General features: G+C 26.9%; 2 protein-coding genes, 1 long non-coding RNA gene and 1 other non-coding gene across 4 annotated transcripts; 3 read left to right on the top strand and 1 right to left on the bottom strand.

Moving 5' to 3' along the window:
• The first annotated feature begins 83 nt into the window (after positions 1 to 83).
• On the top strand, positions 84 to 3495 carry LOC149056427 (uncharacterized). Its single transcript, XR_016191480.1, has 3 exons — positions 84 to 194; positions 1904 to 2015; positions 2089 to 3495. It is a non-coding gene; the product is annotated as an uncharacterized LOC149056427 (long non-coding RNA).
• Positions 3493 to 9681, bottom strand: LOC107172353 (uncharacterized). Its single transcript, XM_089226290.1, has 8 exons — positions 9299 to 9681; positions 8767 to 8830; positions 8349 to 8517; positions 7910 to 8032; positions 5996 to 6051; positions 5159 to 5237; positions 4942 to 5070; positions 3493 to 3968 (listed from the first exon to the last, which is right to left on the bottom strand). The coding sequence occupies exons 1-8, from the start codon at positions 9405 to 9407 to the stop codon at positions 3753 to 3755; spliced, it is 945 nt and encodes a 314-aa protein (XP_089082416.1). The 5' UTR covers positions 9408 to 9681; the 3' UTR covers positions 3493 to 3752.
• On the top strand, positions 6197 to 6267 carry TRNAG-GCC (transfer RNA glycine (anticodon GCC)). Its single transcript has one exon. It is a non-coding gene; the product is annotated as a tRNA-Gly (tRNA).
• A 293-nt stretch (positions 9682 to 9974) lies between the features above and the next one.
• Positions 9975 to 14546, top strand: RpL23A (ribosomal protein L23A). The gene is made up of 5 exons (XM_089226427.1): positions 9975 to 10134; positions 11240 to 12108; positions 12671 to 12798; positions 12882 to 13058; positions 14397 to 14546. The coding sequence occupies exons 1-5, from the start codon at positions 10110 to 10112 to the stop codon at positions 14479 to 14481; spliced, it is 1284 nt and encodes a 427-aa protein (XP_089082553.1). The 5' UTR covers positions 9975 to 10109; the 3' UTR covers positions 14482 to 14546.
• Positions 14547 to 15870: the final 1324 nt, after the last annotated feature.

Raw genomic sequence — 15870 nt, 5'->3', positions numbered from 1 at the left:
TACATAAACAATGAATAGCATGAAGTACCTAACTCAATTAACATCAGTATTAAATAATAATTGTTAAGATAAGTTATCTGAATAAAACGTTATTACATATAACTAATGTAAATTCCAGCATGATGTATATATAATCATTCATTTTTAAGAATAGATTTTTTTAAACTTTATGTGCTTATTAATGTATAATAATGGTAAGTACAGTAATAAAGACATAATATGTATTAAGCATTAGAATAATCTATGGTTTTGCGAGCCCTTAAAATACCTCATATTAAATTATTAACAATAAAATGCACCTATAGCTAGGTACATATTACTATAATTTATAATCGTGTGAAAATATTACCAGCAGTATAGATACCATACTATCTACTACACGTCGTGTGTCGTTACCAGACTCCAGTTTTGTCAGTTTCAATGAATGCCTATTTTTAGAAAATGTTTAACAAATATTTATAAATATTATTACATTTAATATATTTAATTTTTTTTCCCAGTAGATGAGTAGTTTTGAATTCGATAATATTATATCATAATATAATTATTATTGTATTGAATATTTTAGACTATATACGGAACAAATTTTACAGTTTTAATGTTTATTTTTTACTCTTTTGTTATATGATCTGTCATCATGAATTCATCAAAATCATGAAAATTGGTAAATTATTTTAGGATAAGAAGTTTATGTCAGTTTTAATAAACACATGTTTCTATTTAAGATTTGTTTACTAGAATTATAAAAAAGTTTAGTGTCATCCCAAAGATATATTATTATATAGCATATGAAATTTGAATTTAGAAGAACTATTAAATATTCATGCATAAAATCTCAATTTCTCATCAAACGATTAATTTTTTCCAATGTAACTCAAAGATTACAAATCGTAGAAGCTTGATCATTTTATTGAAATTAAAACAATAATAATGTTTATAAAATTTTTTTAAGTAATTTAAAGAGGATTGAAATTTTTTAATTGTTGATAAAATTGGTTAGGTTCAGATGATTAAAAATTTTTAAAATTGAATACAAGGTTCTACATAAGTAATAAAAATAATCATACTTAGTAGTATATATAGATATAGTCTCCGCTCATAATCGTGTTTTTTGTACGCAATGATTTATCATAAAATTAAAATTAAAAAACATCCATTACAGCGTGACCTAACCTAACCTTAACTTCTGTACATCAGAGCGTTACGGTTACACCGTGGTACCTATTTGTCCGATTTTTTTTGTCTTCTATAACTAGTTTTTATTTTTTTAGTGAAAGAAATATTAAAACGAATAGTAAAAATTAAGAAATAAAAACGTACAGCTACCCCCTATAAGTTTTTATTTGAAAAAATCAAATAGTCTTACAATCACGGTTTATGTGCGATGCGGGTTGTGATTAAGAAAAAATTAAACCACCTTTCAAATGAGTTAATTATAAAATATGTTAAATGTTTATTATTTATTAATATGTAATTAACTTCACTATTTCAAGTTTAGGATTTTACATTTAATTGCTCACCTTTGTGAATTTCTATGTATATGAAAAACAAATAGAGGTAGGTATATAACTATTATAAAGGTATGAAAGTGTGTAAGGTATTATATTATATAATATATAATATATATATATATTATATTATATAGGTATTATACCTATTGGCTGCTATAGTGGTGTTTTTACGATTTTCTTCTGGTAGGTGACAAAAAATAGTAAAGTTAGTAAAATATCAAATATTTTGTTCAAAACTATTTTTTATTGTAATATGTCTTAAGAAACGTCTTTATACTTTTTGTCCCTTGATACAAATAATTAGTAGATAGTTAATGATAATATTTAATAGGTATTTAAATGTAATTATTTATAATATGGGTGTGTTCTGTTAAAATAATCGCTTTATACAGTAAAGGTCGCCTTCAAGTTGACGACACAAATCACTACAATACGGATCCCAAACCACTGAACCATATTCAAGAATCGGTCGGACGAGAGCGCAATATAAAGAGATTTGTATGAGTTAGTAAATTTTGTCGCAGAATGACATTAGATCATTTTCGGTTTACTAACATTGAATTTTAATGTGTTTCAGCCTCTAGAAAAGCGAGCAAGGCGATAGATTTGTATTATTGTCAGTGTGTCACATAATTATGTTAGTATAAGAGGAATATAAATGGGTAAAAATATACGGACTTCGTATTAGAAACAGAGTAAATTTTTTTATGAATTTCGGGTATCACATTTGAAACTGGGTGTGATATGTTTTTTGAATTTTTGAACGGGTGAGAGATAAGAGTGGGTCAATTTAATAGCGGGTTGTGGATTTTGCGTTTAAAACTGGGTAAAATGTTATGCAGGAAGCAGGATGCCTGTTTTTACTCCTTGAATTCAAAAGATGAATCAGTGATTGATGATATTATTCATATGTGACGGGGCTGAGTAACGAATATGAATTGTTCCAACTTATATTCCTGCACTACTGCGTGTATCAAATTATAAATTGTAGGTTAATACTAAAAATCAAATCAGCCAGCTACCTGCAGCGATCGACAATGATTTTTCGCTCTAAATTACGTAATCTCACTCAACAAGTAAAATTTTCTTTTTCGACAGTAAAATTTGTTGAAGCTATTTTGACACATCAGTATGAATTCAGTTTTAGTAATCGCATTCCAATTTTAAAAGATGTTTTATAAATATTTCAATTGCTTGCCAATCGGCAATCTGTTTAATATTGATGTTGACAATATTCCTTTGCGTTTCAAATGCATTGATGATTCTGTCAAATAATTGGAAGGAGGCCTAAATATTTGACCTACATTCATTCACACCACTATATTCTGTCTTACAATTACAATATTTTTCCTTTTTATAGAACTAATTGAAATTAATAGAATAAATAAACATTTTATGGAATTAAGACTAATATTATAGAAACATTTTTTAAACTAGAATCCACCTTAAATCTTGGTGTAGTTCCAAGTTAGTACTAAAATAAATTACCAATTGTAATTTTGAACCCTATGCATGGTACCGTTTTATTAAAGTCATTTAAGTACAGTTAAAATTTTTTCCCATATTAAGATTTGAGAACTGAACTAAATAATTAAAGTCCAGTTCATTTCAAACTTCAAAATTTGAAGCTTCCATTTGAAATTAAAAAAAAATATGTACAACTAGTAAAGGTTAGCCTGTGCTGATCAGTGATCATGCTCAAAAGATGACCAAGTACATTCTCTACCAATACTAATTTCAACACTTTAATAGTTTTATGTAGCTATGTAGATCTGGGGAGTATTAACCTAATACTAAATGTTAGTTTCTCACGAGATGTTTTTTTTTTTTGATAACTAATAAAGTAATAACCAACTTTCCCCCTTGGTTGAATAACTAATTGAAACTTGAAATATTAGCTTAAAAATTCTTATATAGACCATTAAATATTAAAAGAATAGAAGAATTAGTATCAGTTTAATGTTTTTTTGGAACTAAATAATATGGTAAGTCAATAAAAAAATTTATTTCAAATAATAAAATTAAATATAAAAATTAAAACTAAATTTTTTTGTTAAAATTATTTGATCCTTTACCTTAAGATAAACTAGTTTAAATATAAAATAACATTTAACATACAATTTTTAAACAAAATACACGTTAAACAGTATACTTGTGGGACTATAATAATAGTTCAACAAATCTAAAGTAGGTACTTTATTATCTTAAGATGTTATATAGTAATGCGAATGTAACATAAAATTATATTCTATTTTTACGTTTATGCGGGGTTGGACAAATATTTACATCATCTGGTGAAATTAATTCAGCCGGTTCAATTAATAAATGATCATATTGTCCATCCCTGGCTGTGGTTTCCTTAGCATGATTTGCATATTTCTTTATATAATCTATAGCTAGTTTTGTATCCACGTCATTCATGTACAGTCTGTTACCCCAAGTGACAAGTACAATTGGCTAAAAATAAAAATAAAAATGTAAGTACAATTTTTAATCGCAATTTTAATCTTCTATAATCACACTCTCAGAGGACTGGGGAAAAGTATTATTGAGTATGCCTTTTTTATGAAATCTATAGGAAAATTTTAATTTGACGGCAAGTTGTAAATTCTTTTTCAAAAATTAAAAAAAATATTATCTTTTAAACAATTCATACAAAACTTTTAAAATGGCATTTTTGTTTAACTGAAAAAAAAAACACTGTTAATATAAAATTAAACTTGACTGATTTGAAGATGGTTTATTTTTTGATTTTCTTAAAATAATTAATTATTATATCAGTAAGATACAAAAACAGATTTGTTTGAAAGTTGATCGCAATGCCAAATTGTTCATCAATATATCTTTAAAGTATTAACCATATAGCCCATAATTATATATAGAATATATTTGAGAACAGTTTACAATATATTCAATTTTCCAATCTATTATAGTAAAAAAATAATTATTTTTGTAGTAAAATATTTGTAATTTAAGAAAAATATATACACTATGTCACTATGGCAAAGTTATGATTTTATAAAATTAAATAATAATTTACAGACTATTTAAAATATAGGTATTTCAATATTAATTTTGAATCCATTGTTTAAAAATAATCACTTGTAATAGCATCATGTATGCTGAAACATTTTATGAATATAATAAATGAATAAAAACAAAAAAAATATTAATTTGTTTGAATCTAATTATTTTTGATTTTAAGGATGTTCGAAATACCATTCATTAGTAATCTATTACCTATACCAATATTCAATTTTTTAGTTTGTACCAATCAAAAACTTAATTAGAAGTGACTAGCTCAATCTTTAGTCAAATAATGGTCCAGCTTATAATCTTATTATTTTTACTGGCTTAATGATATATCACCCTAACTCCCCTAGTCCTCTGTTTAGTCTGACTTTGCACATACTGTATGTATCATACAAACCCTATCTTCAGGAACCAAATTATACGGAGTAATAATATGTCTGAAAAGACATGACTTTAATACTGTTCGCATACGTTGGACTAAAACTGGATGAGTGCATGGATGGTATAACATTACTACGGATCCATGCTGAAAAAATAAAATAAAAACATATATCATATTATGCAATACGTAGAATAATTAAAATAGAGCTAGTAGCAATTGATATGATACATACCTCTAAATTGTGTAACCATCTTTGTTTTGGTAAAAATTTATATTCACCATATTTGGCCCAAGCAGGACGATGTGAACCACTATCAAAAATTAAAAAAAAAAAAACATATAATAATGTTATTATATTTAACTTTTTTCATACTTCATTAGTATGTGATTAGCACATTACAATTAATATTTAATTCTTATGTCGGCCTTCATAAAAAATTAATTAATTAAATGATTCAACCATTGGACACTAACAGTGGCGATCAAATTGGGGATAGATACCACACCATGAATTTTTTTAATATTTAAGATCTAATAAGCATAAATTATATTTTTAATCATCAAATAGAGAATGATGAAAAATCAGTTATATACCCCATGACAAAATCATTTGATCGCAAATGTTTAAATCATGTACAGGAACCATTTCTCATTATTGAATCAATAAATTATTATTAATATATAAAAATAGTGATTGGACATTCAACCAAACTTTAATGTAAGTACTAGTATATCAGATAGTCTATAATTACATTTGTAAGAGTATATTAAATTGAGTTAGAATTTAAAATTGAAAAAAAATGTTAAAATTTTAACAAACATAACATTTAAATAATACACTAAAATATATGTTTAAAAATTAAAATAATGCCTATATTGGATACCTACAATAATTGTTTAGTTTTATAATTTATTTTTTGAAGAGAATCCTTTTTATAAAAATTGTTAGTGATGGATATAATTGTAATAATACAAATTGTTGTTTTGAAATATGTCTTATAGGTACCTACTCAATTATGATTTAGTTAAGTATAGAAAAAGTTAAATATGCAAATGAGTAGCTACTTACAATGAGGGAATATCATGATTGTAAGATATTGATTCTTTCATGCACACATGATTGGCCTACAAGAGAAAATGTTGATTAATCTTCAGGTTACATTGTTACAAGGCAATCAAAATTCAACCTTATAATTAAACACAAAATATTGTATTGAGTTAGTTCTTGATTTATAATAAATACATATAATTTTATAACATGAGCCAACAAGCATCAGTGGTTCAGTGGTAGAATGCTCGCCTGCCACGCGGGCGGCCCGGGTTCGATTCCCGGCTGATGCAGAAAACTTTTTGCTTTTTTTTCGCGTAAGATTATGCAAGTAATGACTTTTATTCAGATGAATTGGAAATGAAAGTAATTAGCAAATATTTGTACCAACTTTCTCAATAATTGAACAATTGTAATTAAAAATAAAACTGTCAAATAATAGAAACTAGAAGACATTGTGTTGTATATCAGAGCGGGTTTACTATTGTCTATTATGTAATATAAATATAATGAAAATTTATATTCCGATTGAAATCCCAGCTAGGTGATATTAATTGAAGAACTTTATTGAGAATGATTTTTGAATATAAAATTTAGTCAAAATTTCATAACCACAAAAAAAAATGCTATACATCCAAAGCCCGTATATAGTATTTATAGTTAGTAGTTACGATGATGATCTTAATTTTAACTTCTTAATTAAATAAAACGGACAAGTGATTAACGCTCTGACACTTCTACTATACATTAGGGGTCTAGGGCAGTGTTTCTCAACCTTTTTGATATCACGAAATACCAAATAATAATATTTTTTTCATGCGGAGCTCTTTTGAAAATCATCTTTAGAGTACCGGCCGTCGGCGGTCTCTCTTACGATTTTAAACTTTCGCGGAACCCGTAAGTGATCTTCACGGAACTCTAAGGCCTAGGATTCCGCGGAACACAGGTTAAGAAACACTGGTCTAGGGGGTCATTTTGAAGGGTGAGTTAAATTTGAATTCAATGATATAAAAACATTGTCAGCCTATAACATTACGTCATTACTATATGGCTCGGAAGTTGATGACCTTAAAAACAATAAAAAATGACCTAAAAAAAATATATGAAAATATGACATAAAAATGGAAAAACATTTTCTTGAAAAGTGACTTAAAAAATTATAAATATTAATTTTGAATTAATAAAAATTTTATCAAAATGTGAACTTTAAATGCTTATTAAAATCCTGAGTACTTAATACATCTAATTTTTTTTCTTAGAGTTAAACCAAAAACTAAGATTAACTTTGTCAAAAACTAAATTTGCAATAAAAATTTGTGCTATTGCTTAGTTTTTTCATTTTGTTATTCCAGGCACTTCTGAAATACTACAGGAAATTTTGAATTTTAACCTAAATGCATAATTTACATTCAGTTTTACACCAGAAAAGACAGTAATGTTGAAAATTAAATCATTTTTTCAACTAATTATCATGTATACAGATGAAAAATATATATCATTGTAAAATCAATATCTTCATTCAGACCACCCAAATCTAAAATCTACAAATATTTTATTTCATTTATCAAGAATAGGTATGCAAATGACCTTAATTTTTAGTATAATCTATTTAATTAATTTTCCTTATATTTTGAGAACATTTATGTTTAGGTTTAAACTTTAAATAATTCTTGGTGATGACTAATTAATAAAGTTTATTTACTTAATAAATATTAAAATAATTTAAACATAATATTATATTGTCTAATGGCAAATACTCAAAATACACTTTTTAGGCATTATTAACACTATCAAGGTTGTTATTATTATTTTTGAGCAAGAGTGCCAATTCTATTATGCAAACTTAAAGCAAAATTTATAAATCTGAAAAATTATGTTTTTAATAACAAAATTCTACAAAGATATAGTGTATATTTATTATTTAATAATATTTACCACATAATATTTAGGCACTAAATCTCTATCCAATAATGGTCGAATATCAGATACTGGTAAAGTATCACTCAACATGCACGTATAATTGTAAAATGATCCATCCCAATCTCTTGTCAAATTTGTCTGAAATGATACAAATAAATAATCATAAATAATTGTAAATTTCTTAATGTTCCTATTATAAAGAATAAATAAAAGTTTACTATTAATATAATGTATTAAAAAATACCTAATATTGTTATTGTAATATTTAATATCTTTTAATAACTATTTTTTTTTTTTTTTTTGATCATCATTTAAGTATTAATTAACTTATAATTTCATAATCAGAAGGACAATAAAATACATTTTTCAAAAACAGTACTAATATTATTACAATCAAGAATCAATTGAAAGTATTAATAAACTATGAATATAATTATATAAATTATGATAAAACCTTTCCATCATCACACGTAGAATTGATATCCATAGATCCCATTGTAACCATGCTTTTTTTTTGTTCTGGCACAGTATACACGGCAAAATCTTCATTTTCAGTAACAATTTGTGAGATACTACCATAATTTTCTTCATGTGAACGGTCAGGTAAATATCTACCATTCCATCTGTAATTTGAAAATTAAACTCATTAAACTATATAGATATCAAAAACATTTTGTATAATATAATATAGTTATCTTTTGAATAAAAGATGATCAAAGGCACAATTAAAATGTTATTCATGTATCTCAGTTATCACATTCCAGTTATGCCTTTGTTTTTTAATAGTTTGGTGTGCCCATATTTATACTCATGGTACCTAGTAGAATAATACATGTAATTTAACTACCTAATAAATCATAATTTTAACTAACTTTTTGTGTACATCAGATTTATCAGTAGATTTTACATTAATAACATCAACTGGCATTGGTACATCTGAAAACAAAATGTTTCATTATCAATATTCAATATCACAAATGTATAAAGCAATTCATCAATTGTAAATTTGAAATTCTGCTGTAAATATTATTTTTATTTTGTTGATATTTTAAATATCTTATATTATTTAGAAGGTACATAACAATTCAATATTTATGTAATTACTTATGATAATATATAATTATTCTAAATTCAATACAATATATTATTAATTAAGAATTTTGTGTTATCATTGAAAATATTTTTTTTTTTACAGTTTTAACTTAAATATTAACAATAAATTCTAACTATGCATAGAATTGTTTGAATATGTCTATATTATTTTATTTAAAATCTTTAATCTCAGCATTAACATTTTTAATATTATTAATTAACACTAACTATATAATAATTCGAAAAGGTACGATATACTGTTGTTAAATGCAAGTCATTCAATGATTAAACTAGACTCATTGAATTACTAACCATGTTCCTGTAATTGAAATGAAGTTCCTTTTTCACTAGCCACAGTTGATGCACACAGACATAAAAACACTGAATTTAAAATGCAAAAACCTGTCATTAACGAAAACATAATGTTTAGATTTCAGTAAAATAAGTAGCAATGGCCAATAACTAAAATGAAATGTTTAATGTTCAGACATCTTTGTCAACGATTCGATTTTATTAATGGCAACTAATTGTAAATGTAGGTGCTCATTAGTGCTCAATTATGCATGAAAATAATGATGATTAACTTTCTCAAACAATTAAAAACCTAAGTAGTAAATAGCCAAATAGGTAGTTAGGTAGGTTGCCTACTAAGTACTAATCACGATTTAAGATATCTTAAATCGTGGTACTAATTGACGTCTCTATTTCTCTAAAACCATATTATCTTATCACTTCAAAAATATGATAAACATTAATTGATAACTGGTTTAATGATATGGAAATCGTCAAAGCGCTTTTAAAAATATTAAAAATTTAGAATTTTAATAAAATTTATTATTTAAAGAGAAAAATATATTTAAAAATGTAAAAAAGCAACACAATTAATTTAGTTATATACATTATCATATTTTTTTTAAACAAATTACTTTTATTTAGAATTTTCTTATTGTTTTAGTATTCCAGTTTGTTTCCTCTTTGACGTATCTGCGCGTCACCGACTACCGTCAATTGAGGTTATAAACAAATCGACAATTTCTTTCCTTGATTCTCTCACTGAAAAGTTCTGTTCGCGTTACTTCATTTAGTTACATCAACATCTTTTAATATTTTATAATCCTGTAAAATGCCACCTAAAGGTGAAAAAAAAGGTAACTATACACATATTTATAATGTTATTAGTACACTAAAGCTGGAATAAATATTTTTTATGAAAATTTGATGATCCAATTTGTGTCGTTGTTATAAGCACATGGCATGTCATTACTTTCTTGGTCTGTTACATTAAATAATTTTTAATAAATTTATTCAAAATGATCTCATTGCGTGTTTACTAAGATACCAAATCTCGTTGATGTATTATTATTAAAGTTGATCGTGACGATAACTACTAATGTCAAATGATAAATTATAATTCCCTACACAAATGCTCAGTACCTACTCAAGACGTCTAGACTAATTACCTATTCACTCATAACTATCGTGAATTTTGTGTATAATTTTAAATAAGCTTGTTGAATTGTCTAGTAGATACCAAATGCATTTTAATTTCAGTACTCTCTTATCTGCCTTTGGTATTACGATAATTTTAATGGAAGTTCTATAATTTTACAATACATCTATGGTGGTTAGCTGGCTGACAGATAGGTGTGAAAGTAAATCTGCTGGTGGAGCCTGAGATAAATATACAAGCTTGAAAGATTAGATATCAGAAATCTTAGGTGTATTAGTTCAAGATATAACATGTGCAGTATACAAAAAGAATTTATAAACTTGTGTACTTATTGAGTGCTGACTTAATTTTAAGTTTGTACAAATTACTTGGGTTAAATTTTTCTGATTATAAATCTTACCTGTTTTTGAGCAAAATATAATTTTTTTTTTGTGAGGATGAAGGAAACTATCGTAGAAACTTAACTCATCATATTTTGTGGTAGTTATCTCTTTGTTATACAGAAATTACCACCAAATAATAATAAACTCCTACCTAAGAGCTATTGCATGTACCAAGCCTTAATTCAATTCAATTATTTCTCTTTCTCAGTTTTACTAAATGAAAATTATTTTACTTATAGCCTATAGTATGTACTTTTGATATAAATTTAATTGTAAGTTAAATGCATTAAATTCTTGATATAGATAATATAAGAGATGTTTTTTTCATAGTATATAATTTAAAACTACCTAATCTCAGATAAGGATAATAATAATATTATTTAACAATGCTAACTCTCTGATTTTCATTATTTATTTTAGCCAAACCCGCTGCTTCAGGCAGTGGCGGCGGAGATAAGAAACCATCAGGTAGTGAAAAAAAGCCTGCAGCTGCTTCATCTGAAAAGAAACCAGAAAAGAAGCAACCTGCACCAGCTCCTTTACTTGATACCAAAAAACCAACTGAAAAGAAATCTGCAGACAAGAAACCTGCAGCTGATAAAAAACCAGCTCCCGAAAAGAAATCTGCTCCTGAAAAAAAACCAGCTCCTGAAAAGAAATCCGCTCCTGAAAAAAAACCAGCTCCTGAAAAAAAACCGGCCGACAAAAAATCTGCACCAGCTGCTGCTGACAAAAAACCTGCAGACAAGAAGAAGGATGAATCTAAATCAAAGGCAGAATCTTCCAAGAAAGCTGATCAATCTAAACAGGGTAAGAGTGCTGAAAAAGGTACCAAACGACCATCTACTGAAACTGAAAAGCCTGGACCTGCTCCTAAGAAATCTACAGCTAACAAAGGAGCTGATAGCAAATCTAAAAAAGAGCCAGAAAAGGCCAAAAAAGAAGCTACCAAGAAGAAGGCTGCTGATACACCTAAATCTGCCCCAGCAGCTAAAAAAGCAGCAACTGATCCAGCTGCTCCTAAAGCACCTAAAAAAACTGTAGCTAAAAAGGACAAGCCCAAGTCAGCAGCCAAACCTAAAACAGGAGATAAGAAAGAAACCAAAGCTGCTGATAAGACCAAGAAACCACTTAAAGGTAAATCAGCCGCAGCTAAGAAAATGATCAAGGGTGCTGCAGCTGCTGCTGCTGCTAAGCTCAGGAAAGAAAAGAAAGCTGATTTGGCCAAAGGTGTTAAAGTTGGATCAAAACGTGATGCTGTAAAGAAAGCACTGAAGTCCAAAATTAGGGTAAATGAAAATTATATATATCATAACTAGGTATTATTTTAAAAGGATGCTATAACCGCATGTATTGTCTATGTCTTACAAACGTACAACATAGCAAAAACTATTTTACGTGGAATAGAACCATTCAGGTTGTAGTCATAACTAAAAAACGAAATTTACATGGTGTAAAAAGGAGAATTGTGCAACATTGTTTTTATTTTTTCAATATCACAAATACCAAAAATAAATTGTTGTGTTTAAAAAATCATTATTTCAAACTTGAATGACCATGTTTTTGTGATATTTATAATAAAAACAATGATGCACAGTAAATGTTCTTTTTGCCGTGTGAAAATTTTGTTTCTTAGTTATGATTACAGCTTGAGTGAGTAGTTCCATCCCGCATAAAATAGTTTTTGTTATGTTGTACATTTGTAAGACGGACAACACACGCAGGTATATTGTCCTCTTAACTGGAGACTTTAATTTCATTGCAGTATTAGTTTTCTTTCTTATTCCATACTCATACTACCCAAACTGATTATCAATAAAATTCTATTTTTAATCCTTATTTTATTTTTAGACTTTAAAAGGACCTCATGGGACTAGAATTCGCAAGATCAGGTATTCCGTCCACTTTCGTCGTCCAAAGACTTTCCAGCCACCGAGGAACCCAAAATACCCAAGGAAATCTGTTCCCAAGAGAAATAGGTATATTAAATTAACTTTTTTTGTTTTAAAATTGAAGTTATTTGTTGAATGTTATCTTTATATACATATGATTCAAAAATTAGGATGGATGCTTTCAATATAATCAAATTCCCCTTGACAACTGAATCTGCAATGAAAAAAATTGAAGACAATAACACTTTAGTCTTTATTGTTCATTTGCGTGCTAATAAGCACCATGTAAAAGCTGCAGTTAAAAAGATGTACGATATCAATGTGGCCAAAGTCAACACTTTGATCAGGTAATTCACAAAATATTCATGTTTTTTATTTATTATACCTTTAGAAGTTGTGTGATGATTTAATGAGAATCTCTCAGAAAATTCTATTTAATCTTATGATTGATACAACTATAAACTGATAATTTTTAAATATATTTTTTTACTAACCTATATAATATTTTTATCTTAAGAAATACATGTTTTATATTTACAATGTACATGATGACTTATTGAGAATCTCTCAGATATTAAAATTTAAATGATTGACATATTTCTGTCTGATATAAAAATATTAATTAGTTGTTATAAAAAAACATAATCGTATAAATAAAATGATGATAGAATATATACATAATTTAAAAAAAAAAAAACAACTTTTAAGGAAGTCGCCCATTGGTAACACCTAAGAACTTATAGTTGGATTTAGATCACTTAAGGAGATCTCGATTCCAATTTCGTTTGAGCCTGCGAGGGGGGTTGCCTGGGATATGCAGTGAAGCCATATCTTTAATGAGAGGATTAGTACTGGAGTTGAGTTGGGAGTGGAAACGGTGGTAGTGAATTTTGGCGTAGTCATTGACATTAGTTACTTTGAGGTCGTTGTGAAGTGAAAGGTTTGTCATGTACCATGGAGCACCAGTTAAAGTACGTAGGGAAATGTTTTGGAAAGATTGGATGGGGCGAATGTTTGAGGGTTTGGCCATCCCCCATATTTGAATACCATACGACCAGACAGGTCTGATCATTGTATTATACAATAACATTTTGGTTTTTAGATTAAGTTTAGATTTAAGAAGAGGTCGGAAGAGATGGAGTCTACTGTTGGCAAGTTTCCTTTTGTTTTGGAGATGGGGTTTCCAAGTTAAACGTTTATCTAAAATTATACCTAGATACTTTGTCTCGTTCGAGATAAGTATACCTTTGTCTTTAAGTTTGATGTTAATCAAATTTATGTATATTAAGTGGTAATTACTATAATTTACAATAATAAAATTACTGTGTACAAATACTTGTTAATCAACAAAATAAGTATAATAAGTATTACATTGTTATATGATGACTTATTGAGAATCTCTCAGATATTCAAAATGATTGACAAATACCTGTCTGATAATACATTTTGAAAACACAATAGCTTTTTAAGTTTGATAGATACTTATTTTTAAACAAACATTAACTGTTTTAATTACATGATGACTTTGAGAATATCAGATATTACTTGTAATAAATGATAGAACATTTGTACTGATGGTTTATACTTAAATGTTCCTTGAAAATATTATAGAGCTTAAGATATTATTGAGAAACTACTGTTCTTTGTTATTTTATATTTAATAATAATAAATATTTCATTTCTAGGCCCGATGGTAAAAAGAAGGCGTATGTACGATTAGCACGGGATTATGATGCATTGGATGTTGCGAACAAAATTGGTATCATATAAACGTTTGATTGTTTCATATTTACTTTTATTTTAATAAAATAAAAAAAAAATAAAAAAATCCAAAACTGCTTTCCCCTTTTTGCTTCAACCCTTCCTACATACTTAAATTTATCAAAAAGTGATATTGTAATAGGTATAATATTTGATCTACCATCAAGTTTATAATATTACATGTAATCTACAGAATACAAAATATTTTATTTAATTTATACAAAAATGTTTATATTTCTATTCGATAATAGGATCGATAAAGTTTTTAAAATGATTCACTTTGTAATAATAAAATAAATATTTAAAACAAGTATACAGTTTCCATTTGTTGCTTTGAACATCAGTGGTGCACAACCATCTGTCACAAAATAAAATTTTATTAAGGGTCACCAATAGTTTTTACACCAAATTGAATTACAAACTTACTTATGCGAAACAGCATTTTCAGCAATAACAATGTCTATTTTTTTTTTATAAATACAAATATCACTCCAGATAATAGGCCAGTCAAATTCGGTTTGAATTCGGAATTAATTAGTGGAAAGCTGGAAATCGTTTAAATTGCTTAAGTATAAGTCTAGTATTAGGGGAACATGTTTCCCCCCCCACAGCTCTAAAATCGATGTTTTTTTAGTTTTTCGATAATTATTCAAAAACTATGAGTTTTATGAAAAAATGTCATCTGGTATAAAATATAGAAGGCTAAATTCTCTTCAAAATCAAGTCCAAAAATAATGAGATCAGTCTAATATGTTCATAAGTGACGTTAAAAAAGTACGTTTTTTGAAATTGTCAATTTTACGACAAAAAGTCATAACTTAAAATTTGTATAAATTGTAATTTTACGTCGAACAGTGTTATATTCAATAATTTTGATTAAGTATCCAGGTCAATAATAGACTTTGATATTTGACTCTCAAATCACCGGTTACAAAATATATATATAGGCGTTGCAATACGTTTGTAACAAATTCGTAAGTAATTTATCGTGAAAAAAACCAATAAATATTTACTCCTTTATACCTACTTGCAAATATAGTTATAATAATAGTATGAGTATAGTTACTTATAAAATAATATTATGCATATAAATAATAGTAATATGTTATATATTAAGTAACTTGTTTTACACAAAAAATCTAAAGATATTGTAATTATTTAATTTGAATTTACATATATATATATATATAATATACAAGTGTTATATTATTTAAATAATTTATTTGAAACTAATTGAATTTATTGTTTATGTTATGGCCCATGTTATCCTTTTAGGATTTAAATATTTTTGATGTTGAAGGCCCATAAATATCTTCTTGGTCCCTTTTTTCAATCTGGTCTTTCTTATCATCATTTTCGTCTTGTTGCCCTTCTAATTGATCTTCTTTATTATCGTGT

This window comes from Diuraphis noxia, unplaced genomic scaffold (genome assembly GCF_037042655.1).
Source record: "Diuraphis noxia isolate RWA-SAM2 unplaced genomic scaffold, SU_Dnox_SAM2 contig0004, whole genome shotgun sequence".
Taxonomy (NCBI): Eukaryota; Metazoa; Arthropoda; class Insecta; order Hemiptera; family Aphididae; genus Diuraphis; species Diuraphis noxia.
Note: the sequence above shows the minus strand (reverse complement) of the source record. Positions and strands in the feature narration are given on the sequence as shown.